This window comes from Rhinolophus hipposideros (assembly GCF_964194185.1).
Source record: "Rhinolophus hipposideros genome assembly, chromosome: X".
NCBI classification, from domain to species: domain Eukaryota; kingdom Metazoa; phylum Chordata; class Mammalia; order Chiroptera; family Rhinolophidae; genus Rhinolophus; species Rhinolophus hipposideros.
The window spans coordinates 117478509-117506151 of record NC_138046.1 but is presented as its reverse complement, the minus strand read 5'-3'; the positions used below and the strand labels follow the sequence as shown (position 1 = coordinate 117506151).

Genomic DNA, 27643 nt, shown 5'->3' with positions numbered 1-27643 from the left:
CATTACTATATAAAAAGTTGCAGTGAGTACCCATGACTATATCTCCTTGCTAATTGCCTTAGTATTTGCCTAGAAATGAAATGGTTGGGATCAAAGGGTAAGTACACGTGAAATGTAGATGGGCAGGTAGGAAGGGCATTGGGTTTGTAGTCTATAGCTCCTCCAACAGTGAATCACGGTGCCCATTTCCCCATACCTTCACTCACGCTAGTTATTAATCAACTTTTTTTCCTTATAATGACTGATACTATTTTTTCTTTAATTTATATTGGGGAACAGTGTGTTTCTCCAGGGCCCATCAGCTCCAAATCGTCCTTCAGTCTAGTGGAAGGCGCAGCTCAGCTCCAAGTCCAGTTGCCGTTTTGAATCGTTAGTTGCAGGGAGTGCAGCCCACCATCCCATGGAGGGAATTGAACCAGCAACCTTGTTGTTGAGAGCTCGCACTCTAACCAACTGAGCCATCCGACCACCCCTCCGCAGCTCAGCAGTGGCTCTTTGTCTTCAGTCTAATTGTGGAGGGCACAGCTCACAGTGGCCCATGTGGGAATCGAACTGGCAATCCTGTTGTTCAGAGCTTGTGCTCTAACCAACTGAGCTATCCGGCCACCCGCTATTAATCAACTTTTAAAACTCCTGTTGTGAAAAGTTGTATTTCATTGTTTCAAATATGCATTTCTGAATCAGTAGGGTTGAGTATCTTTTTATATGTTTTATTACCATGTTTCCCCGAAAATAAGACTGGGTTTTATATTAATTTTTGCTCCGAAAGGTGCATTAGGGCTTACGTTCAGGGGATGTCATCCTGAAAAATCATGCTAGGGGTTATTTTCCGGTTAGGGCTTATTTTTGGGGAAATAACGGTAACTATTTGTAGATTGCTTAAGTCTTGTATCTTTTGGGGGATACGTTTTTATTTAAGTTTGTTATGTAAGTAGTTATTACTTGATTAAGGATTTAATCCTTTATCTGTCATATGTGTGATGTATATTTTTCTCACTTTCATCAATCCTAACTTGGCTTACAGCATTACTTACCATAATTTGATTTTCACATGGTCAACTTTTGTTATGATATCTGGCCTTGGTGTCTGACTTAAAGAGGCCACCCCTATCCCAAGATGACCAAAATGTTCTGTTAACTTTTAGTATTTTTTCACGGGGTAATTTTTTTTGTAAGTGGTACACAATAATTTGAATGTGCTTAATGCTACACGACTGTACACTTAAAAATGGTTAAAAAGGTATGGTGTGTATATTTTGCCACAATGAAAAATTAAAAAGTTTTAAGAGGAGAAAACTGTATAGACATTCGCTAGCTATTTAGTATGTTCACTAGAAATGTTGCTTCTTTTCTTGTAATTCCTGTTTTCTACCTAAGTACGTAAATAGGTGGTGATATTATCAAAATGCCCCCCGCCCCCCAAATGCAGTAGTGATTGGAACATGGAGTTGGATTCAGGATGCTGCTTACCAGCTGTATTCAAGTTGCTTAATCTAAGCTTCAAGTTCCTTGCCTTAACTATGGAGATAAGTCAATCATAGTGCCTACCTCATGGAATTGGGCAGATTAGATGAGGTGATAGGTATATACTGCTTAACATAGTGTTAGCAGCTGGGAGGTGCTATAATAACTCTGCTTCTTACTACAGCTTTCTGTTATGATGAAGATGACATACAGTTGACCCTTGAACAACGCAGGGCTTAGGGGTGCTGACTCTCCGAGCAGTCAAAAATCAGCGTATAACTTTTTCATATGCAATATGCCAGTCTCTACTGTGGCTAAAAGACATGCTCCTAAAGCCTGCAGTTGGAATATATTTTCCCATAGTGTGTTTGAAATTGTGGTTAGGTCCCCAGTCTAGATATAAAACCTTACTTAACACCTAATGTCACTGAAGTGATATAGAACAATTTTTTGTATCTCATTTCCCATCTCCAGATTCAGCTGGAAAATGCAACTAAACACCCGAATGGCTAATAAACTTTTAAAATATAACCCATCTTTAAAATTAGAACTTTGTGGTATTGGATGTCTGAGACCCCATTTTAAGATACCATCATTCTTTATAATTGGTCGTTTTAAAACATAAACTAGACACCTGCTTACTTATTTTTATAATTCCTTGTCATCTTTTCTTAAAATCTGGAACTTTCTTCATTTTAAAGACATGATTATGATGTAGTTTTATTTTCCTCCTTTCAGCAGTTTTGGTGCTTGGGGCAAACCACAGGCATCTCTTAACTGGATAGAGTAGCAGTCCAAAGGTTTATGGTAAAAGAAGCCCGGTGTTCCTAGTGCTGCAATCCTGTTATTGCCACTTTTCAAATGCATAGAACAGGGAGGGTAGTACTTCCTGAGTGTGAAAAGTTGGACGTGGGCCTCTGAAGCTTGTTACTCACTTTATTGGCAGCTGAACATCACTGTGGCCAACGTACAGGGAAAGTTGTAGTGTCGTTTTATGTAAAAGATGTCACAGATACGCAGTGTAGAAGTAGTGATTTTAAGTCATTACCCTCCAGGATGATAGTTGCTGAAATGGAGTGCTTTTCTGACATTGCTACTCATACTTCTGGTCTTCTAACCTCCACTTAATTGCTTTCTAGGAAATATCTTCTATGATAGTTTAATCATTCCCAAATACGTCATTGTACGTGTGTGTATAGATTAATGCCCATTTCTTTTATTCGATTACATTATCACATTGCTAGGCAAAAATTACATGAGGAATGGTTGCTACGGGAGCAGAAGGCACAAGAAGAATTCAGAATAAAGAAGGAAAAGGAAGAGGCAGCTAGAAAACGGCAGGAAGAACAAGAGGTACAGTATTAATCAGCTAACCAGTTAACTGACTAGTTAACCAAAACTCATTAAGAATTGCATGCCTTGAACTTAAAAAAAATGGATATCATCCATTTTACCAATGTGGTTAAAGTTTTTCATTTGTTTGCCTGGTATATTAAATCTTTTAAAAAGTAAATCTGAAAAAAATACTACTTTTCCTTCTTTTTCTCCCCCCTTGTAAAGAGAAAGTTAAAGGAAGAATGGGAAGAACAGCAGAGAAAGGAGAAAGAAGAAGAGGAGCAGAAGCTACAGGAGAAGAGAGAGCGAGAGGTGATTCCTGTCACAGGAGGATAAACGCACTGCGTATCCTCTTAGTGAGCAGATGTGGCATGTGGTGGGGTTGAAGAATAAGCTATAGGCATAGCAGGGTTTGGACTGCAGCTTTTTGTCTAAAAAGTGATGTTTTTAGCATATACACTACAGTGTCCTTCGGACGCTCTTCTTTTGGTCTGTGCAGTGGCGGATACCTTACATTAAGGTTTTTCGTCAGCTTTACCCCTCCTACACTTTATACCAGAGGTTGGCAAGCTTTTTCTGTAAAGGGCCAAAGAGTAATGTTTTAGGCTTTATGTACAGTTTCTGTACAGTTTCTGTTGCAAATGCCCGACTCTGCCAGTGTGCCATGAAAGCTGCCACAGATAATCTGTAAATGAATGGTTGTGGCTGTGTTCCAATAAAACTAAAACTGTTTGATTTACAAAAACAGGCAGCTGGCCCCTGCTTTACACTATGTACCACTCTAGGGCAAATGGTGTTTTTCTGAGGTCAACTCTATTATATATGAGTCAACTCTATTATATATGAGTTGACTTAGACAAAAATGTTTTGTAGTTTCCACATTTATTTAGTTCATAAGAGACTTAACTGCTTATGACACGTCAGCAAGAATGAGTCAATTGAAAGAATTCAGGAACTCACATGAGGAATTAGGAAATTTTTTTTGTTACTAAATCTTGACTTCCTTTCCAACTTGGGCTATAAACATAGTTAAAAACTCTGTAAGGTTATAAAAAGTCATTTTTTAAAAAATCTGTAAGGTTACATGTACATATCTCGGGTATCTTCGGGATTGTTTATAAAGCTTGATTTGGTATATTTTGCTGCTGTTCCTTAACAGTGTATTTGTTTCAAAGATTTCACAGCTCGTCTTTCCTTGACTGATTCATCAGGATGTATCTTTTGTAGTACTGCTAAATTTGAATAACATAAAAGTGGGTGGTTAATCACCTTCTCATGGGGGAAAATGCATTTGCTTACATCCTAGTCATGATGGGTTAGAAGCAGCCTCTATGATTTTTGTTTTTTATGTCTCAGGCTATCAGTTAATTCCAGTGCAAATGTTAGATACCCTTATTGGAGCACTGCTTTACAGATAAGGCATGACCACACTAGGGGCAGGAAAATTGTTTGGCTCTTGTCATTTTTTTTTTTTTTATAGAGAGAGAGTGACCAATTCCCTTTTTAACAGTAGAATATTCTTCAGTTAAGGTCTTTCTGGCATTAGATAAAAGATAAGGATTCTTTTCAGAAAGCTCAGGCTTTTGTTTCAAAGGAAGTCTGGTGAGACAATAAGGAGAAGTGAGTAAAAGAAAGTAGATTCTCAGCATATATAAGGGGATATGCAGACCGTGTTTCTGCTGTGTGCTAGATCCTTCTCTAGCTAGATCCTTCTCTATCCTTTGAAAGATAGAGCAGCAAAAATGACAGCCCTGTTCTTGTTGAGCTAGTTTTCTAGATGGGAGAGCGGGATGAAAAGGAAGCAAAAAAGCTCATTTTAAGTGCTGTAAGATCATGTTAAGTGCTATAAAGAAATAGAGCAGAGAGTCGTGTGACAGAGTGAATGGGGTAGGGAAATACTTCTTTAGATTGCCTGGTCAAGGAAGACTTTCTGAGGGGCCGATGTGTGAGCTGACACCTGAGTGCAAAGTTCTCAGGGAGAAAAGGGGTCCGGGCAGAAGAAAGAGGCCTGAGCATGGAGCTGAAAGAAGGTCAGGGCGCATTAATCCTTGAGACCCAAGGAGCAAGCAGCAGGGCGGGCCAGGAGGGTAAGTGGGGTCGATCCTGTAAGGCCTCCTGGATTGAAAGGAGGAGTTTGGATTTTATGCCAAGTGTAATGGGAAACCATCGAAGGGCTTTCAAGCAGGGAGTGGCTTCATCTAATTTACATCTTTTACCTTTAACAGATTATTCTAACTTTTGTATAAAGGGATGGGATGGGGAGCCGTGACCACGGAGGCAAGAATAGAAATACGGTGACCGGTTAGAAAGCAGCTGTTCCAGATAGGACATGGTGGTGGTTGGGATGAGGGTTGTGCTTAATACAGAGAAGTACGCAGATTGCGGGGGGGTGTGGAGGCAGAGTCAACAGGACTCAAGCTGGTAGACTGAATGGACAGAGAGGGGAAAGAAAAGGAGGGGAGTTCACATTATCCACTTGTAGGTTTTTAGTTTGGACTGAAATGGGGCATTTAGATGGGTGAGGAGTAGGGAAGAACTAGAGTTCTGTTTTGAGTGTATTAAGTTACCGAGGACCCTTAAGTGACCAGGTAGAATTATCAAGTAAGCAGCTGAACAGACGAGTCTTTTATGTAATGCTTTAAGGGGCTAGGAGAGAGTCGTCTGTTGACCATAATTTCAAGTCATTTAAACGCCCCTGAGGTGAAAATTTGCTGGCATACTGCAGGACTTCCTTTGCTTTTAATGAAAAGTTTGAGATTTTTCGTCAATCTTAATTACTATTGTTCATGTCCTGTTTTACCATCTGTTGAATGTTTATGATGCTTCAGCTAGCACTGCATTTTATAATATTCACGAGTACCGCATCTTAAAAACTGGAATGTGGTATATATGTTCAAATACACTAAATATTACTGTTACTGAAACTATTATAAGATGATATTTTCAATATTTTGCAATCTGAGCCATTAAATGTCCTGTTCGAATAAAAACTCTCAGCTACATATCCTTTGAAAGCTTTTCAGAAGATCTGTGCTGTAGAAAGCAAATTGGAATCTGAAGCCTTTCATATGCGTGGGTTTTTAAAAATTGTTACACATGACATTCTTAACTAGAGAAACCAGATGTGACTTACCTGACTTCCAGGTTTTCATTAGTCCTATGTTTGCACCATTTGTAGGAAGCTGTGCAGAAGATGCTGGAACGGGCTGAAAATGAGGTATTTTCAAAACCTTTCGTTAAGAATTTGAGACCAATGAACATTTCTTTAAAAACAATACTTCCAGTAGTGTTAATTTTATGGTAGGCTGTTTAGATCACATCTGAATATCTGGAATCACTTCTGTGTCTCTGTGATTTATGCAACAAGAAGAATCACAAAAATTTATTGACGAACATAAGCAAATAGTTTTGAATCACTCCTGTGGATTGTACTTGTTTATAAACAGGTACTTAATGTATAGATAAGCAACATCACACACTCTTACCCCCACTGGACAGTTTAACTTGCTTCAGAGTAATCTTGATTTCTCTCAGTGATGGTTCCCTAACAAGGCCTTCGACCCTTTTCAGAATGGATGGACACAGGGAAACTTCGGTGACTGCTCCTGGTTACCGTAGTGATGCCTGATAATGGGCAACAATGGAACCAAGAGAAACACACATTTGGTGTCTCGGCACAGTTGTTTGTAAAGCCTCGATCGCATGTTACCATTTAAATGTCTATATTCTTAAATGAATCTGTTTTTATTTTTGACCAAAATATTTGAATACATTTTAAACAATTCTTCGTGGAATCCTACACCACCAATAAACTCATGGTTGTTTTCAACAGCTGGAAAATGGTACCACATGGCAAAACCCAGAACCACCCACCGACTTAAGAATAGTGGAGAAAGATCGAGCTAATTGCCCATTCTACAGCAAAACAGGAGCTTGCAGATTTGGTGATAGGTAACTCAATTTGCTTTATCATGTCAGAATTAAGTCAGACTCAAAATATTGAGGTTTTTGAGTTCCGGTTTTGGGGGTGGCATGGGCTTCAGTTTGAAATGTTCAGCTTGAGAGCTTGTCTGGAGATTCTAGCAGGGGAGCGCAGCTACTCAGGTATCTTTGACTGAAGAATGGTCCTCTATCAAGGAAGATTGTCCTTTCCGACCGAGAGCACAGCTTCGGGAGGGCTGCACATGGAGCGGTGAGGGAGGAAGGGGACACACGCCTAGCTAGCCAGATCAGCCCGATCAACCCTAGCAATCAATGGGGTGACAGATGTCGCCGCCAGATTGCCCTCACACCCAAGTTTGAAATGTTCACGGTCAGGCGTCTGCTGTGTTCTTGCTGCGTCTCCACTTCCCTAGCTGTTCACTCCTGCTTCCCGCGGTCCTGTTTTCTGGGGTTCTTAGGCCACGTGTCTGACACGGCTTCCTTTGCATCCCTTGCACAGCTTGATGAAGATCTTTTGCTTTTTGTTTTCTGCCTGTGCTTGCATTAGTCCACGTGGGACAACTTGGATGGGAAAAGCATCTATTTCACGAGACCCGAGCAGCCTGGCTTTATTTCTTAAATGACAAACACTGCACAAAAGATACTTTAAAAAATTGGCATGCCTACAGGGATAGCTGTGAAAGACAGGCTCTGAGTGAAAGGAGGAAAATTATTCTAATTCATCATTCTCAGTGTGCTCCGATACAGGAGCAGATCCCGGGTTCAAACACTGGCCTTAGTGGTTGTCACTTTGGGGAAGTTACTTACGTTTTCCATACCTTAGTTTCCTCATTTGCAAAATGGGGATTAAAAATAGTATACCCCTTATAAGGGGATTGTGAGCCTGAAATGGATGAATGCAAGGAAAGCAGGTAGCACAGTGCCAGGCACGTGGCAAGCCCTCTCAGAGTGTTTGCTGGTGTTTTCATTTTTTTTTTATTGTCCTTATTCTCTGAAACGCTCTTGTCTCCTACCTCTTTTGGGTCTCTGGTTTTGTAGCAAGACGTTCATGTGGAAAACTAAGCACTGATGTCTTCATTCATTTAGCAAATACTGGTTTATACCTACTGTCCTACTATATGCCAGGCAATGGTGATTTTTATAATTTGGCCTGTTTATGACTGAACAACTCAAATAAGGTACATAAGTCATAATGGTGAATGAATCCATTTGAGGCAAAATCTAATTATTACTATGCATTCTGCAGAAGAAAAGATTTAATTGTATCGTAGTGTCCTATTCCAAAAAGGGATGTAAATTGGCAATTTCACGTGTATTTAATGAGAAACTATGTCATCTCTCATGTTTCTCTTATTCATAAAATTATCCATGATAGGAATTTTATTTCCTTCTTTGAAAATGTAGACCTTCTCTATCATTCGCTTCTATTTCTTTTTAAATTTAAGCCTTCATACTATTTTTCAATTTTTAAGAACAGTGTTTCTCAACCCTTGGATGCATGTTAGAAGCATCTAGAAAGCTTAAAAAAAAATTGTCCTACCTCAAATGAAGTAAATCAGAGTCTCTGCGACTTGGGCAGCCTTATTTTTGGAATGTCCTCAAGTGTTTCTAATGTGCTCTAGGATTGAGAGCCAGAAATGTAGAATATATAACTCCTTTTATATTTTAAAGCTCAGATTGTATACACCCAGAATATCTGTGAAAGGATTTACAGGATCTGGTCAGTACTGAAAGCTTCCTCCAGAGGAACGAGAGAGACTTTATTCCCCTTTGTACCTTTACAAGTGTTTCCCAAATGTGTGCTTCATTTCATCAAGTAATAGTATGGTGTGAAACACCCCAACCAAAGAAAAAATGTATAGTGAATTACCTTTGAAAGGCAGTATGAGTTCACATTTATGTGGGTAGTTGAACAGATCACATTTAAAGTTTTCCAGCTGCAGGATTCCTCACTTATGATATGTATCTAACATTTCCTTGAATTGTAAGACTTGTGATCATCTGATTCTGGACTCTCCTTCTGTTCTTCTGTTGGGCATAAATGAGAGAAGGGGAGATGTCCTAAATGGTTTCAGGACATCAGTTGACAGTATGTATTTGTGAAAAGGAGAATGGACTATCAGGCTCTCAAAACCCTCCCAAGTCGTTTCAAGAAAATATTGACAGTGATCAGATTAGTTTGAACATTTCTTAATATTTGATAAGCATATGCAGTTTTACCATCACAACTATCAAAAAAAAGTATGACAGCTATTTGGATGTTTTCATCTTGCAAGTGATGAGTTGTGAAATAAAATTCTATGAAATTGACAGTTACAAACTGCAGTACCATCCATTCAGACAAAAATATGGTGCCCCTTTTATAGGGAACCACAGGGACTTACTTGCTCCAGATCACGCAGCTCTTCTGTTGGAGTTTGTCACATCATCAAACACTTTCATAGCCTAAGCATTCCTTTGGTGGTTTTGTTTTTGTAATTATTAGAGTTCAATTCTCGAAGCTATCTAAAGTGGATTTTTTTTTTTTTTGGAGTCACACCTTTGAGTTATTTTTCTCCTAAAACAACATAATTACTGCTGAAAAGTAAAACTTATTTACTGGGGTAATTATTTATACCTCGCCAATTTCCAGAAGTGATTTAAGGAAAGTTCACAATCTCCTACACTAAGTTTGGTAAAATAAATCAAAATCAAAGAAAGGAGATGAAAGTTGTTGTGAATGTGTGGTACATTTGGCCCTGGGTTTTAATACATCACAGGCGATGATGAGCTATGTAGTTCTTACCAAAAAGGAAGAATGAACAGTATCTTGGGAATGACAGAGCTTTTCCTGGCAGCAGGTTCAAAATGTTTCTCCCATGGAGTGCTGTGTAAAGACATCGAGTAGAAGGTGGACAACAATTTGGATAGATGTTTTATTAACCGTTGTATAGGTAATTTTCATGAGAATGTTTCTTACAGAGACCTTCAATAAATGATTGCAGTCTAACTGGAACATATATATGAGGACAGTGGTGGTGGGTACCTGGAGTACTCCCTTGAAAAGAGAAAAAGAGGCCTAGTCAGTTTGCTATACCCAGGGGGCGTTGGAGACTGGAGACCCACACCATTTATTGGCTGTCCTTGGGCTAAGGTAATGTGTATGGGATTTTGTGGCAGTCTTACTTGATTCCAGTATCTGAGTAATGAGTAAATAGCAAGTCCTAAAACATGTTACCAAACATGGCTGACCTTCAGGACCGGGTGGGGAGTTACGTTGAAAGTATGGATCCCCCCCACTCTTTAGGTCTGAACAGATGGTCTGGGGGAGGCCTGAGAAATCTCAGTTCTCCCCAGGGGACTCTGGGAATCACACAGGCTTGGTACCAGAGCCTTCCCAAGTATCTCTTGTCTTAGCTGACTTTTCAGTAGGTGTCATCGTATGGCCTCTCTCCAGGCCAAGGGGTCATTTTCCCTGGACGGGGACTTTGGTTCTGTTCCAAAACTCAAACGCTCGTTTGACACCCTGGGAACTAGAGCCAGGTTCATTCACATATAATAAGCGTGTGAGCAGAATTTTAACCTTGTTAAATTGGTTTCTTGTTGAATCCTGCACGTGCTTCATACTTGTGACATTTTGATTCCTGCTAACACTGCCAGCTAGCTTGAATCCTCGCTCTGTTCGGTCAGTTATACTTGGGAAGGTGGATCTCATCACAGGGGCTCTTATTGAATGATCTAGGAGGGTCCTTTGGGAAATAGAAATTTCACATTCATGAACACTGCACATTTCTGAGCTGCACATGCTGTGGGGGCATTCTGGATACATTCTCTCTAGGTGCACAGATGCTTATCATAGACCTGGAAAGGGAGTGTGAGTTAAACATTTAGTCATTTCAGGGCCATTGTTTTTTCCAGTACTTGCCTAGTTCTTCAACTTTTTTTTTCTTCCTAAGTTCTGGGGATATTTTTTTTCTAAAAATTTTGTCCTAATCAATTTTTGAACTAGAAGCCTAATCGGGAAAATTTTGATGATTTGGAATCTTGAGCTACATTTTTTTCCTCATTTTAGAAAAAAGTAAATAAAATAAACTCATATAAAAGATTTTTTAAAAAATTGCTCAGGTACAGCTTGGTCCAGTTTACACTATGAAAACAACATTGAGCCTCCTTCAATTAAATAAAAATTAATTACACTTATCTCCTATAATGAACAGGCAGGAGTAGACGGTAGGTTATTCGAGTCACTTGGATCCTCTCTTACCAGGCATGTGTGCTTCCCTAGGCCTCAGCTTCCTTCTTTGCAAAGTAGGGGAAATACTAGCCCAGACCGTCCTAACAGGTTGCAAGGATCAGAGGGGAAAATTTTTAAGTGTCATGAAAACTATGAAACGCTATACATATATGAGATTGAGATACTCCTTTAGCTAGAAACTCTTAGATACCATCTTCTCTAAGCATCTGGTTAGCTGAAGATTGTGTGTTCTCACATTCCTCCTAAGTCCCACATAGGATATGTATGTGCCTGTCACCATAATCTGTCATGCCAACAGACCTTCTTTTGCCCTATTCTTTCACATGTGTAAGGCTTCCTGAACTTCATCAAAAGGCAGCTGAAGGGCCTATGAACTTGGAAATAATTTCCACCTTTACATTTTAATGACTCAATACATTGGTCAGCCTTAGAATAGTTTTCTTAAGTGTTGGAATTTGATGTCTGAACGGATTTTATCTTATGATTAAGTCGAAACAGCCAAGTTACTTGAGTCTCGAAGTGTAAAGCAAGCTCTGTCATTACTCTTAGCCTGCTGAGTTGAAGCTTTTCTTTCATATGCAGGTGTTCACGTAAACACAATTTCCCGACATCAAGCCCCACCCTTCTTATTCGAAGCATGTTTACCACGTTTGGAATGGAGCAGTGCCGAAGGGACGACTATGACCCTGACGCCAGCCTAGAGTACAGCGAAGAGGAGACCTACCAGCAGTTCCTGGACTTCTATGAGGATGTGCTCCCGGAGTTCAAAAATGTGGGGAAGGTGATCCAGTTCAAGGTGGGCATGCACAGTGCACGTGGGAGGGCTCCGCTTCCCTTCCCTCCAAAGCCCCCAGTGGGGCGCGAGAGCTAGGGCACAGGCTCTCCGCCTGCATGGGGACATGCGCCATGGTGCAGAGCCTGGCCCGCTGTCGGGCCCCGAGGCGCTCGTGACTGTTACTTCCTTCTCTTGGTCGAGGTATTCCCTGAAACCATGTGCTCGCATGAAAGTTCCTGGGTGCCAGGGACTGGATGGGAAAGGCTCTTTCATCTCTTCAGTACCTTTGTGGTCCAACTCGTTCCCAGCCAGTGAATTCTTTGCATAAGGTCCGTGCAGACAGCGTTCACTTCGAGGCTGCGTACGATGGAGAAGGCACTGCCTCGCTCCACGGCTGGTCCCACCTAGAGCTGCCGTGTACACAGTGCCGCGCTGCTCCACGGACTCCACTTACCGAGTTTGTTGTTGCGTTGTGTTGATGGTGCCTGCTTGGAACTGCCACCCTAGGTGCATGTTCTTACTTTGGAGCTACCCTAGACTGTAAATTTTGATGCCCCCCCCCCTTTTTACATTGTTTTTATTCATTGGATACTTTCAGTACTGAAACTAGTGTTCCCAAGGTCATGGTCTGTGATGCAGCATATGGGGTGAAAAAGGGACACATTCAGAGTACACAGAATTATTCTGGCACATTCCTTAAGGCAAGAGTAAAGTCAGAGGTAGTAGCCACTACTCCCAGGACCCAGTAGTGGGACCTACCGCAGTGAAGCTTCCTACTTGGTTTGTGATTTGATCAGATCCAAACTGGAAATGATTCTATTATGTTAGAATGGGGAAAATGCCCCATAATTTGGAAAAAGACAGGAATAAACCTGTGGGTTTATGTTTTTGTTTTTCCTGCTAGTTGGAAATGACAGTGGAAAGTTGGAACAGCTAAAGAATAGAGCATCTGCTAACCAGCAGCACTCGTGATGTTCAAGGCTTTTCTTTCTACTGATTTCAAGATTTTTAAAATTTTTAAAAAAAATTTTTTCCCCTTTGCCATTTGTTTCTGTTGCGTATGCCTTCCTGTTTTCGCACTTCTCAGCACAAGCAGTAAACACTAAAGCAGCAATGCCTGGCCACACACAACGCAGTCAGTGCGGTTTGTCTAGGCCTGCGCTCTCGACCGTGTCACCTTACCCCTTTGTGCCTTTTCCTCATTTCGAAAGTAAGGGGATTTGAGAACATCAGCGGTTTCCTTCGTGGGGTCCCTACATTATACTGCTCCGTAAAGTTCGTGGTGGAACCACTTTCGAAACTTCAGACTGGTTGGTAGAAATCACCATTATCTGTAGCAAGCCACCCACTAACCTCGGTGTATTTATTTCCCTTTTGGTTAGAATTCTGTCAGCCAAGCTCATGTTAATCATATTGGCATGATTATGAATGGAAAGCTGTTTAGTAAATTCTTAGAAGGAAAATTTCCAAAAGATCAGATTCATCATGAAAAATTAATAATGGGTCCTTGGGAACCACTGGCTTAAGCGGTCTCTAAGGTCCCGGGCGCTGTTGAGGTGGCCTCCTTCTAAGGTCGGTGGCATGAACTGCTGGTCAATATGGATCCTGCCTCTTTTTGGATGTGCTAATAAAAATACTCGGGAATAAATTTCTAAAATTACAGATTTATTTTGAAAATAAAAGCTAAACATTAGTATGAATATTTGAGGACCTTTTTATACCTTTATATAAAACCATATCAGATGTGTCATTTTTGAAGGCAAATGATCAGACGTTCACCCTAAGGAGTCAGAGGAACACTGCATATTAAAATGAGATATGATTCACATTTTCAGGTAAAATATTTTCAGGTAATAAATGACCAATTCTCTTACTACCATGTGAGGTGTGTGAAGTAGTAAAACCCCTTCAGAGGGCAGTTTGTCGTTACCTAGTGAAGTTAAAGGTACTTGTCACCTACAGATCAGCACACCACTTACAGCTGTGCACACTAGACACATCTGTGCACCCAGACACGTATTCCAGAGTGCTGACTGCGCACGGTTTGTTGATGAAAATTGGAAGCACCTTGGCTATCTCAGAGGAGTGGATAAATTAATGTGGTAATTTGATATATCCAGTATACAGTAGTTCAAATGAGTCATTAAGTTTATGGGCTTACATCTTGGAAAAAGAAGGTGGAATAAATACTATTTATGTAGAATTTAAAAATATACAAAGCAGTGCTATACATGGTTTCTCAATGTTTATACATGTTTCTTTGCATATGTATTCATAAATATGTTTATGGCCATATGTACATAATATATGCATGTCTGTATGTGTACTCATAACACGTATGTACTTTATGGCACACACATGATATGTGTATATGTGCTTCTGTGTGTGCATATAGCTATGGATATTTGGGTGCATGTGTGTGTATTTCTGTTTGGAATGTAAAGGATACTCCTAACCTCAGAATAGTGTTCGTTTATGGGATGGAGGGGGGAGAATAGGATGGAAGGACTTCAGCTGGGTCTTTAGTGTTTTACACATTTAAACATTCTCAGTCAAAAAAGGAAAATGTTAGTGTGAAGTCTAACTGGTGTGTGTATATATGGGCTGATTTCTGTTCTCTGTAATTTTATGTATATGTAAACATTTCATATCTATGGGGGCAGGGGGAGTCTAGACCAACAGGGATCAGATGGTTGGGGCCCACATACCCATATATGCTGAAGTATGCCTTAAGTAGATGTGAGAGTGGGGTAGTATCTCGATTTTGAGATCTTCAGTTGATCACTCGGTTTGGTAATGTTGACCAGACAGAGTGCATTTGATGACTATAGAGGGCTTCTTTCCCTTAGTTTTGTTTTGTTTTGTTTTTTAATGATAGAATTCTTTCTTGCCCCCTAGGTCAGCTGCAATTTGGAACCTCATCTGAGGGGCAATGTGTATGTTCAATATCAATCGTAAGTATCCCGAACATAAAATGTCCTCACATTCTGTCACAGTAGTGTTGTGATTATGTTGACATCCAGGATTTTTCCACTGAAAATGTAGCTTTCATATGCATGGTAGTTTTAAAAATGCGAATATTAAGAGCTGATACAGAAATATAGAAGGGATTTGAAATGAATACCTTTGTATTTCATTCTTTGTATACTTGACAAAGTTTTTAACCTTTTGCAATATAGTTATTTGTTTACTTATATAATTTTAATAATTAAAATGCAAGCTGAAAAGGGATAACTAGAATAGAGAATAGAAAAGTATAAATCGAAAGAGCAAGAAATTGCAGCTCCAAATGTTCTCAGTGTACAGCTAGTGCATCATTTCTGCTCAGTTTGCTGTTTGCTGGGGTTGTGCCATGGCTCATGGGTTAAAAGAGCCACTGTAATAAGGAGAACAGCCGTCCTAGCCAAGGAAGAACAGGCCCTTGACAATGGAAGACACTTCTGCATTCTTAAGAGGCCAATCTTTTGGTTTAAGAAGCTTTGACTCAAGCCTATTTCCATACATGAGAACCTCTCAGAGGGTTAGTAAGAGGGTTCCTAAGTAGATTGTGAGCTTCAGGAGCTTGAATGCTCTAATGGGTACTCCCTGGGTAGTACGGAACCAGTGAGCTTGGTGGTCCTACAATAAACTAATAAAATGGTTAACTAACAACAGGATTCATCTACATATTAGAACGTTACTGTAAACTGCAGCCTTTAATTTGTGGTTTAAAGGGAAGAAGAATGCCAAGCGGCCCTTTCTCTGTTTAACGGACGATGGTATGCAGGACGACAACTTCAATGTGAATTCTGCCCAGTGACCCGGTGGAAAATGGCAATCTGTGGTAAAATACAACATGATTTTTTTCCCCAGTTGTTCCACTGTTACATAAAGGGACAGTCTTTGACAGGGGTGAAACATAGCTTTTACTTCATGCAGTAGATGAGCCAAAACGATGACATAAAGGACATCACATTTAAGATCTGTAACAGACCTTGCGGGTCACTTTATGCATGAGATGATTGAGGTCACAGTGTATCAGTGACAGAGTTGGGGCTAGAATTCCAGTCTTCTCATCCTCATTCCTGGGCTCTGTGTCTGACACTTCAGGAAGCCTGAGATGTGTCTTTGGGAAGCCATCCTTATTGCAGTTTCAGAGGTGTTTGTTATTCATTGGCTCGCCTCACTAGAGCTATGTTTTTTCCCCCATCTTTATTCCTAATGAATCTTTGGTTATCTGCCACCTAAAATATTACCTATAACATTCCCTGCCTTACTTGAAATACGTGCTTTTGTATGATGTGGTGAGGGCTCATTCAGTCAGGCTGACTCATCGACAGGAAATGAGTCAGTCCTTTGAATAGCCAACAATTTTGATGGCCTCCTTCTCTTTTGATATCTATCGGATGGGCTTAGCCAAACTATTGTTGAGGTACCCGGAAGCGAAGAGATGGAGTTTTCCAGGCCTTAGGGGAGCACTTCTCTGACCCTTTACTTTTCCTTGCTTTACACATGCCTGTTTAAAACCTTATTAAAAAATCTGTACTTTATATATAAAGTCTGAATCGTTGCCAACCAGGTCTTAATGGATGCTGTCAGTTAAAAACCATTTATTGAAGGAGGGGAAAAAAAGTTTAGAATTCCTTGATTTGGAAAACCAGAAGAACCATTACACTTTAAGTTTAAAGGCTTGGGCTGAAAGAAGTGGAACTGTTTTCTCCATAAAGGCAGTTACTTTTGTCAGTTTCTGGGAATCCAGTGTGATTTTGGTGAGGTGTTTTTTTTTAATTTTGTTTTGTTTTTTTGGTGACGTGCTTCTCAGTTTGACTTTGACTCACCCAAAGCAGGAGACTATTTCACTTGTTATTTTTAAATAACAACGTGGTTATTTTCCCTAGTAAATAATGATGTTGAGCATTTTTTTCGTGTCCTTGTCATTAGTCATTTGTGTATCTTGTTCAGAGAGATGTCTATTCAGATACTTTAATTAGGTTATGTCTTTTTATTACTGAGTTGTAAAAGTTCTTGGTATATTCTATAGACCAGTCCCTTATTACAGATACACTTTGCAAACATTTTCTCCTATTAGGTGGGGGTTGCCTTTTCATTTTGATAGTTTTCTTTGAAGCACGAAAGTTTTAAATTTTGGTGAAATCTCATTTATCTTTATTTTTTTTGCTTGTACTTTTGGTGTCATATCTAAGAATCCATTGGTTAGCTCAGTGCCATGACGATTTTACTTGTATGTTTTAGAGTTTTATAGTTTGTCTTACATTTAGGACTCTGCTCTATTTTAACTTTTTGTATATCGTATGTGGTATGGAGGTATTTCACTTTTAACTGTTGTACATATTTGGGGAATGTACTGCTTTTAAAAAAATGTTTGAAAACCCCAAAAGGATCTCTAAGGTGTTCAAATAGGTTTCACCTTTGACAAGAATCTTCCATATTAAAAGCACTTGGTAAATTAAAGCATTAGGCCAGTGTTGACTATCTTCTTAAAGTGTAAGGAAAGTCCAAATCCTCCACTTACAATAGGCTCTCCCTTCTGGCCAGTGTTTCTGTCCTGCCACCAGCATGCCCTGAAAGCACGCTGCCACAGGGGACTCCGAGGGCTGCAGCTTTAGTGTTAATTGGGGATCTGCATTGTCAGTGAGTGGGATTGTGAACCCTAGAAACAATTATGTGGTCGCCATTTGCTTGGTTGCACTCCATACCATAATCTACTAGAGGAACGGGGTAATTTGGTTAGTTAAGACTTCGGATTTGTTACCTTTCAAAATGCCACTTGTTAGAGTATTAGAATATTTTTCAGATCTGGGAACCACAACTGTAACATCAGATTATTGCAAGTTCCTTTTAAATGATTCACAGTAGAAAATGTTCTGTTACACCCAAACATCAGAAATGTACGAACATCAGAAATGTACCATCTAAAAAGGATAAAAGTGGCAGCAATAAATGCCATTTCCTTACTGTGCCATTGCAGGTTTATTTGAAATACAACAGTGTCCAAGAGGAAAGCACTGCAACTTTCTTCATGTGTTCAGAAATCCCAACAATGAGTTTTGGGAGGCTAACAGGGACATCTACCTGTCTCCAGATCGGACTGGCTCCTCTGGGAAGAACTCCGAGAGGAGAGAGAGGATGGGCCACCGTGACGAATACTATAGCAGGCCCAGGAGGAGGAGAAGCCCGAGTCCCGCCCACTCCTACAAAAGGAATGGGGAAACTGAGAGAAAAAGGAGAAGTAGCCACAGGGGGAAGAAATCTCACAAACACACATCAAAAAGTGGGGAAAGGCACAGTTCACGAAGCAGAGGGAGAAAAAGGGACCGCAGCTGGGGCCGGGGCCGGGACCGGGACCGCCGCAGCCATAGCCGCAGCCGCAGCCGCAGCCGCACCCGCAGCCGCAGCCGCAGCCGCAGCCCCTCTAGGTCCAGGAGTCGCGGTGGGAGGAGGTCAGGTAGTAGAGACCGAACTATTCTGAGTCCCAAACGCAAATAAACCGCTATTGCTCTGAAATAAGTGAGTATCTCATTTTGGCTGCTACATATCTGGTTGGAGGGCTCTGAGCTCAAATGGGTTAGCAAGTCTGGCAGAACCCTCTAACCTGGAACCCCGTTTTAAAATCCTCTTATTATAATTGGCGTGTTTAGTATAGAAAACCTAAAATGTATAAATATGAAAATTACTTGTAATCCTAACACTTACAGATAACCAGTTAACACTGGAGCATTGCATTAGTCTTTTTTCTCTTATGGATGTGCATTTTTTACACAAACATCATATATAGCTACAGTTGAATGTGCTTTTTTTTCACTTAAAACATTGCCGTATTTCATCAAGCCCTATTCTTAATGCCTTTTTTTTACTCATTGCATAGTGTGGATCTATCAATTTATTCAACCATATCCCTGTTGTTGGATTTTTAAGTTATTTGAAGTTTTGCACTATTAAAGAATCCCGTGCTATAAATAAGCAACCCGGTGGTGCATTTCCTTACATATTTTCATGCATTTGTGATCATTTCCTCAGGATAAATTACATCAAGAGGTAAGGATACTGAAGTAGTTCCAAATTGCCCTCCAGGAAAACTACAAAAAAATTATCAATCATAACTTTTGCTATTCTCACACACCGTTATTTTAATCTGCCAATTTGGTAAATTTTATGTTTAACTGCTTATTTCTGTATGCGCTGACTAAGCCAAACACTTTTTTCTGTATTTAATGGCCAATGAATGTGGTTGTTTGCCCTTTAGTAATACTCTATTGGATTTTTCCACATGCAGTGGCTGACCAACTTTTTTTACTTTAAAATTCACTTTCTCATTTTGAAAAGTACTGAAGGGTAGTCAATTTTTCCCCCTCCCTTCTACCCCATATTTGTACTCCCTCCTCAGCTAGGTTTTCCATTTGGGTGTTCATCTTTTTTTATAGTATGGAGAGTTTATATAGAAGCAAATTGTATTTTTGTAATTTTCAGGAAAATTAGGGTCATTGCCACTGAATACACCTAGTGTTAACAGCAGTTCTGGTTAAAAAAAAAAGTGGTCAGAGAACATGCTATAAAAAAGGCTAAAGGCAAAATATTCTTAGATTTCAGATCATTAAAAAGATGTTTCCATGCTTCCTCATGAATTTTTAATTTTCTTAGTAACTTCCTTTCCATTGACATACTGGCGATCTTGAATTTCAGAGTAGCATTTGGCAACTTGAGATTCGGAAATAAGGACTTAAGAATATACAAAATAGTGAAGTTAACAGAGATGAAATAGGAATAGAGACTTCAACATTGGAATTTCTCAGTGGTATCTGTTGAAAATGAGAGTGCTTTAATCTGTAGTCTATAAAAGGAAGTATGTGTCCCAGAAAACATTTTATTTTAAACATTGATTTGTTCCAGACTTTAAATGCCTGCTTTATCCTAAAAATGATTGAAAATTTCCTGTAATTATCTACCACATTTACTAATGCTGAATTATCACTAAATTTAGTATTTTTCAATATTTTCCTAAATAAGCCAGACACACAGTTAAACGTGGTATTTAAAGCTGGGTAGTGGATAAACACCAGCTTGTGCTCAAGGTAATGCGATGTTGGTGACTTTTCCAAGTGTTAACAGGCAGTGTGGTATAGAGGGAAGGAGCAATTTTTAAACCACTGACTGGTTCATTATCCTAATAAATGTCCATCTTGAACTTATATTAGTTTTTTAAACTTACAACCTGGTTACCATTTATGATTCAAAAATTCCAACTCTGCATTGTCAGCAGAAGCCCACAGGCCTGTTTTCAATGAATAAAATAGTGTAGTGGAGGCCCTTTAAGTCTACAAGGAGCTTTGTTAGCAGACTAGCATCTTATTTTTATGGTAGTTGTTTCCTCATCCGTACATGTTGTAGTATGTAACACTTCCCATGTGTAGTTAGTAGGCTCTTATTTGCGGCTTGCGTGAGGCAGTGGTTGCAAATATCAGTCCATTTGGTGAGTGTGCTAGCACCTCTAGTTCACGGGGTGCCGAGGGTTGGCAGTGGGATACACTTCATTTGGAATACCTTTGATTACCTGGAGTAATCGGAGTTGTTCATTCAGAAAGAGTAGAAAAGTCAAGTGCATTAAGGTTTTAAAAGCGGCATTTATTGATTGAAAATGTGTAGATAAGCTCTCAGTAGCATAGAATCCACATTATTTTTTAATGGGCTTGAAGTATATGAAGACTCCTTAAATCTTCTGGCGTTTATCTTGTGTGTGCTTTTAACAACCACCACATTCAAATGGAAGTGAATTTTCAACATTTTACTGAAAAAAACTTAAAATTTTTTCCTTCAGCAGCTCTCCAGTTTGACAAGCTTTTGGAGATACATAAAAAACACTACAGTGGTGTACGCTGAACATTTATTACAGTTGGCGATGTGATACAGTGCACGTGTGGCCTGAATATTGGTCACAATCACAACAAAGCTTAATCCAGCCCAGCAGATACAAATGAAATTGTAAACCGTGAAGACACCTACATATGTAGAAGTATGTATAAAACTGACATCGAAACAGCTTTAAAAAATACAGGGCCCACCAATGCCATTTTACCTCATTCAACTCGCATTTTCATATGAAAGGTAGTGTGCCTTTATAAGATTTCTGATAACTAGGCAGTGCCGTGGAAGGGCAGGAAGCTGCCCTAAGTTTGTAGCACTTCTAAATGGAGGGAAGCAATAGGGGAAAGCAAAATAAATTTGGCTGTGACGAGCCTCCCAGAAGCAATATTCGTGCTCTAAACAACTTACCCAACATTTTGTGAAGAGACTGACACGTTTTAGGTAAGATACTGTCACGAAGAATTCCTGGTAAGTCAACATTTCCAGTTTATTTGGGGGCATCAAAACCAATCCAACTAAGTGACCAAATGATTATGGCCTGAAAACATGCTCACTGTTATGAAACAGTCAATCTCTGTTCCTCGTCCCAGGTTTGGAATGCCTAAGAAATCATTTTAGTGTAAAACAGCATAATTCCAATTTAGTCATGTGTATTCCCTTTGTCTTAAGGTATGTAGTTTGTAATAAGGGTCTTTGGTATAAATTTGGTTAAGTTTCAACATAGTTAAATTTTCATTCATTTGACATGTGCTGTCAATTCCCTTTATTCTCATATATACCAAAGTCTTTGGTTTTAAAAGTTTCCTTTGCCAAAGACAGTAATAAATGTATATTGCCTGATTGTGTCATTTTCAGATATACATAATCAGATTAAGAGAAACAGACCTATCTATAACCCTTAAAATATCCAGGTACTTTTCTTTTTCTGTACCATTCTAATTCATATTTAAGTCCCTTATCAATTGATTAATGAAAGTTCCCTTTAAAAAAAAATTGTGTAGGCCTGAATGAAGCAGCTTAGCAAAACAGTAATACTGACAAGACGTCATCTTACACCATTAGCTAACATGGACATGAAGGCAGTGACCATCTACAGTGTGAAATGCCACAAGAAGTCATCAACAAGGGAGGAGAGTTATGTCAGTCCAATTTCTTCAAGAACACTACGTGGGGTTTCGGCTTCCTGTGGAGGGAAAATGTGAGACTCTGGTAAGCAGATCCGGGGTGGCTTGAGAAGGTGAAACTGACACATAAGGACGTGCAAGTTTCAGAGAACACAAGCAGATCAGTGGTATGGGCGTATTCTACTACTTAGAGCCAGTGCTGATGTAGGCTTTTGCACTCGGAACATTGGAGACCACAGGTATTTTCAGCATGCATTAAATACCTATTGATTACCTACCAATGTGCTGGGTGGGCATTGTTGCTGTAACACAAAAAGCAGTCAAACCCACTGGCAATTTAAGACATCATTGCTAGTGTTAAAATTCAAAACCTCCACTAGATAAAAGCAAGGAAAACCCCGGGTTCTCACGATTCTTTACATAAGTTTGTTTTCCATGCTTTTCTTGGGTCATGTATTTAACAGAAATGTCTTCCTCTGAATTTTTACTCAGTTTTTGACTTAACTGTTCCCAGCAACAAGGCTTCAGAAACTCACCTTCCCAGACCTCCCCAGGGCAACCAATAGCTTCTGTGTAGGCAACATACAGAAAGAATGCTCTGGGACAAAATGCACTTTGTAACAACCAATACTCATATTTTTAAACATCAAAGAAAGACAAAGCAGGCATATCTAGAAAAAAAATTATTTAAAAATTTCCCAAAGTAGCTGATTTTGCACATCACAAAAAAAGGACCAAGTAGATCAAATATCAGGTATTACTATCAACAATTTTGTAATTAAAAGGCACAGTATATTTTAATGGAGGAAAACAATGTAATTTTTAGTATTCAATAATAACTTACTTTTGCATCCTAATTGTGGTACAGCACAAAACAAGGAAAAGAAAAATTGTATTAAACCACAAATCCATACATCAGATCTAATTGTATGTAAAGCACTACGTTAACCTTAAACTCTATGGTCTGTTTCCTTCTTTGGGAAACAAGGATGATAGTACTTACCTTCATGTTGAGATTAAGGGAGATAGGCTTAGTGCCTGACTTCCAGAAAGTGCTCAAAAATCAGTTAGCTGGTAGCATTACACAGTTGAAGTCTAAATGAAGGTATGTAGCATTTAGTACTAAACTATAAACCAACTCTCTATTATGTAAAGTTCACATTATGACCTTTTAGTATGTTTGTTAATGAAAAATGGGTAAAATTCAGCATTGGTGGAAAACATCATTTTTTATGAAGTATTCTTGCCCCCCAAATTGAACCTCAACCGAATCAGACTACAGATCTAAATACATATGAAGGATAAGAAAACAAACATAGCCACGAGATTTCAGTCAGCTAAATACACAATGGAGGAAAGTCTGTAGCATAAGTGACTTAACAAAAAAAATGGCAAGGAGAGAAAAAGCGGGAATTGTTAAAAATTAAGAGACTTGGAGACATCAGCCAGATACAATGTGAGCCTTGTTTGGAATCTGGTTCTAACATTATAAAAGTGTATTTTGCAGACAATTAGGAAACATTGAACCAGGGAAAAGATATTAGGAATTACTGTTAATTTTGGGGGTGTGGTACTTATCTCTTAGGGATACATCCTTTAGTATTAAAGATGAAAAAATAGGATGTCTAGTACTTGCTGTAAAATGCCGAGGCAAAATGGGGTGCTGGTGGTTGATGAAATAAGTATTTAGAGAAGTGAACTGATGGTTGTTGAAGCTAAGTGATGTGTGCACAAGGGTTCCTATTCTATTTGTGTTCTCGTTATAATTTTTAAAAACAGTCTAATGGAAATGATGTCCCACTCCAAGAGTGATATAAGCCAATCTTTCATTTATGTTGAGCCTTGAACATTAAATACACTGCAAGACATCTGAATCACATATATATTCAATGAAACAATTTAAAATAATCATTTCCATTTAATGTTAAACAATTTTTTAAAATGTCACACAACCTTTAATGTATTCATTAAAAGGATGTTTACGTTGAATCCCAGAGTTAATCTTAGCTTATGCGTGTAAAACTATCCCCCATCTTACTTCCTGGAGCTGGTCAGATTTCCCCTATGTGCTCACTTCCTAGAATCTTATACAGCATTTCTTGAAGAGAACCATGTTGCTTATCAAATATGCATTATTTAAAATATTTGTCCTTCTGGAGAACTGACTCTGGGTGGTGAACACACAATGGGATTTATAGATGTAATGCAGAATTGTACACCTGAAATCTATGTAATTTCACTAACAATTGTCACCCCAATAAATTAAAAATAAATAAAATATTTGTCCTTCTAAAAGGCCTAGTTTCAAAGAATCATTTACACATTTTATTCCTTTGAGATGTTACAAGTAGTACATTACTTCTTAATGAATTGTTTAAAATATAAAATGTAATTTTCACATGTTCACACTGAAGTTGTAGCTCAAAATTACCTACAAAAAACTATTGCCAGAGTCCAATTCACAGAAACATAGGCTGTAGAATGGTGGTTGCCGAGGGCTGAGGAGCGAGGGAATGGGGGGTTGTTGTTGAATGGGTGCAGTGTTGGTTTGGCAGGGTGAGATCTGTTCCACAACAATGTGAACATGCTTAACACTCCTGAACTGTACACTTAGAAATGAGTGAGCTGGTAAATTCTGTGATGTGTTTTTCACCACGATTAAAAAAATTACCTGGAAAAACTAAAATGTAAAATACATTAGCAAAAAGGATGGAGAAGAAAAAAGTCATTCACATGAGACGAAGTACATGCAATATTTTTATTTTAGACATGCAAGGAAAGCTATTTCCGAATATACTAATTTAAGCAAGCAGCTGTATACAAGTAACAAAAGCAGCAACACTTGTTACAGCTTAGCACACAGCATCCAAAGAAACAGGCATGAGACAATGCGTATTTATGCAGCATTAAAACCAGACAATATGTTGCAGGGCGGGGCAGGGGGACATGGAGGGAAAACATGGAGACGAAAGACCCACGTTTGCAAATGCGTTCAGTGTGTGATGCTGTGCTTCTCGCTTGCTAGCCCAGCCAGGGGCTTCACATGTAATGCACACAACACGAATGGCAAGGACTGACCTGCACAACTGCCTAACACACATTTTCATCGGTCCTTTCAATGGTAAAGCACTTTGAGCTTCTTTTGAATTATTGTTTAATAACAGCTTTCTTAACTCAGGCTTTAAACTCTCTAGATATAAACAATGAATTATTTGGTACGTTTCCTTTTATAATAAAATATGTTGCATGTTTTATTAAAAGCATACACAATAATGATCAATATTAGTTTTAATATTCAAAAACAAAAAACCATACTTAACAAATCATTAAGTATTTAGAGATAACATTATGAAACTATAACTAGTAAAATATAAGTAAACTAAGTATGAGAACTTTGATTATATAAATGCAGTATTAATACTCTCAAAGGGTTACTTACTAGTGAATAGATATTGCAGATGAGATTTTCTGACATAGCTTCCTGATAGTTCTTATAGGGACTGTTTGATATTACGTAGCACAAATGTGATTCGATAATGTAGCATTACAATTTTCTTAAAAATTGAATGTTTTACCTTAAATATGATGTAATGGTACAGATTTTTTAGTGATACATTAGAACACATTAGCTCATATAGACTGTAATACAGTCACACTAAATACAGTTTCATTTCTTTTTTCAACGTTTGAAGATCAAACCACACTATAATTATGGCACTACTTATTTAGACCTAGCATTTCAGCTGTAATTTCTTTGGTAATGTAACAATTGCTAGGTTGTCCTCTTACAAGATTATCAAATGGTTCATAAATGATAACATGTATGTGTTTAAGGTGAAATATTACTCAAAACATTCATAGGTCATATTTTTTCAAGAAGAAATTAAACCAGTTGCAAGCAGGAATTAGCTATATGAAAGTAACATGTAGAATGAAAATAAAACAGGAAAGAATAGGAACAGGAAAAAAATTACAATTGTAAAGGTACTGGTTCTGAAATGATCTATCATTATTATACAAGACAGTCACCAAGCTGAGGATATTTTCTTTCATAAGTATACAGCTTTCTATTTCCTCTGTGAAATTCTGCATACACGATGAGTAGTCATTTAGTACACAGGGACATTAAAATATTCATGACGTGGCTACAAAAGAAATGCATATGTTCTTACACACAGTATACAAACTGACAGACACAATCAGATTTCTAGAATATTTAATGCACAGTAAAGAAAACTTAACTGAAACTTAAACTTTTGTTTGTTTTTGTTCTTTGCTTTATGGCCGAGGTTTAACTTCTAAACTGTCCAGTTCAGATTCAACTGTTATTAACTTTATTGTATATAATGATAATCAAAATGATGACCCTACATCCCACAGAATCCTAAACACTGTATTTACTGATAATAATACATTGTACACTGAAAAGATTTTCCAGGTAAGTAATCTGGTCACCACTGAGTTAACAGAAAAATACTCCCTTCCTCCGGTATTCAAGTTCATCAGGATTTTATTACATGAAGTAAAGAATTTAATCCCTTAATGAAAATCATTACATCCTAAAATGACTGAAACACTTACAGATCCTAAAGGAAAATCTTTCCCAAGAAAAAGTCGAAAAGTAGTCACCTATTTGGCATTTTAAGTAGCAATGGAGGTTTTCAACAGTTCACTTAGCTTTAAAAAAATATCCAAAGACTATGTCTTTGAGACTAAGGATATTACTTTTTAAATATCCTCAAGAGAGATTTTTAAAGAACTCTCCAAACAAATTTGTTAAGCATCTCGAGATGGATTTCTAGGGACCCCAAGAACCCTCTGAAACTAGAGGCAAAATTATGTACAGATTTTCCTGAGACTTATTATCAGACTCTCAAAGAAATTATCTCCCCACCAAAAGGCTTGTGATTTAAAAGTTCAAAAGTGCTTACTTGAGTGCTTTTAAAATATCCTCATTTTAACATTTCTTCAACTTGGCACTTTGAAATGTTAGGCTACAAAGTCATGTAAACTGTTTCAATAAAATATGTAACATCTCTTACACAATAACCATTAAATACAAAAGCATCTGAGGAGAAAAGTCAGTTAAATTTTAATCCTCAGATAATTTCCAAACAGTTTGAAGAGATAATTGTCTTTTTCCCCTACTCAGAATAGATTATAGTGGAATTAAACAGCAAGTTAAAATAATAACAAACCCCCAAATGCTTCATTTTCTTATAACTCTCATTTTCATAGGGGAATTCTATATCTGTACCAATGGCATTAGTGATTCACAGTATTTAATAATTATTTTTGGTCAATGTACCTCTTTCAATATTCTGTGTAAAAAAAATAAATGATGGGTCATTACAAGAGCAAAAAATTCCCTAAGAAAATACTAGTTAAATGAAGTAATTGGGACTATCCCTTGGGATTTAATGTAATTAGACTTTCCAGATAGTGCTAAAATATAAATAAGAAACTTGACAAAATTGTAATTATAAACTGAATTACATATCCTACTACTTTTTGATGCATGTCAGTACTCCAGCACATATTCTAGTACACTTTCTTACACCCCATGAAACTGGCTGTGATACGCATTATCTGCTTTCTGGAGAGAAGAAAAGTTTAAAGCCTGTCAAATAAACCTTTCACCTAAATAATACCAATTCTTTAAGGCTTTACGTTATTGCTTTTAATCTTTTTGTTTCCTCTCTTAAATTTTATAGCACACCGTGTAAAAACCAACCATGGAGAGTTTACGCCCATTAAGAGAGAAATAGTTCCCCAAATAGGGCTGAGTACACAGCCATTCCTCCCCAGAAGAGAGTTAATATGAAAGAGAACAAATAATTCTATAGGAACAATTCTCAAAGGTGACAGACCTTTTACTACCTTTAGGAAAGGAAAGGATTGATGATAAAC

At 38.4% G+C, this 27643-nt stretch overlaps 2 protein-coding genes across 5 annotated transcripts in view; one reads left to right on the top strand and one right to left on the bottom strand.

The window, feature by feature from the left end:
- The window catches only part of ZRSR2 (zinc finger CCCH-type, RNA binding motif and serine/arginine rich 2), a 31493-nt gene extending 12129 nt beyond the window's left edge, over nucleotides 1–19364 (top strand). The window contains exons 5-12 of the mRNA XM_081041761.1: nucleotides 2709–2817; nucleotides 3025–3111; nucleotides 5978–6016; nucleotides 6632–6750; nucleotides 11558–11771; nucleotides 14649–14704; nucleotides 15464–15573; nucleotides 17719–19364. Coding sequence (XP_080897887.1) covers nucleotides 2709–2817; nucleotides 3025–3111; nucleotides 5978–6016; nucleotides 6632–6750; nucleotides 11558–11771; nucleotides 14649–14704; nucleotides 15464–15573; nucleotides 17719–18236 — 1252 coding nt within the window. The 3' untranslated portion in view covers nucleotides 18237–19364. The remainder of the gene's footprint in view (nucleotides 1–2708; nucleotides 2818–3024; nucleotides 3112–5977; nucleotides 6017–6631; nucleotides 6751–11557; nucleotides 11772–14648; nucleotides 14705–15463; nucleotides 15574–17718) is intronic.
- A 985-nt stretch (nucleotides 19365–20349) lies between these two features.
- Nucleotides 20350–27643, bottom strand: part of AP1S2 (adaptor related protein complex 1 subunit sigma 2) — a 30424-nt gene continuing 23130 nt past the window's right edge. The window contains exon 5 of one of the 4 annotated variants that reach the window (XM_081041771.1): nucleotides 20350–21792. In XM_081041771.1, the coding sequence (XP_080897897.1) occupies nucleotides 21745–21792 (48 nt within the window). In that variant the 3' untranslated portion in view covers nucleotides 20350–21744. Of the gene's footprint in view, nucleotides 21793–22345; nucleotides 25879–27643 lie in introns of those variants that run through there. The other 3 variants (XR_013992901.1, XM_081041772.1, XR_013992902.1) reach the window with 3 other exon arrangements.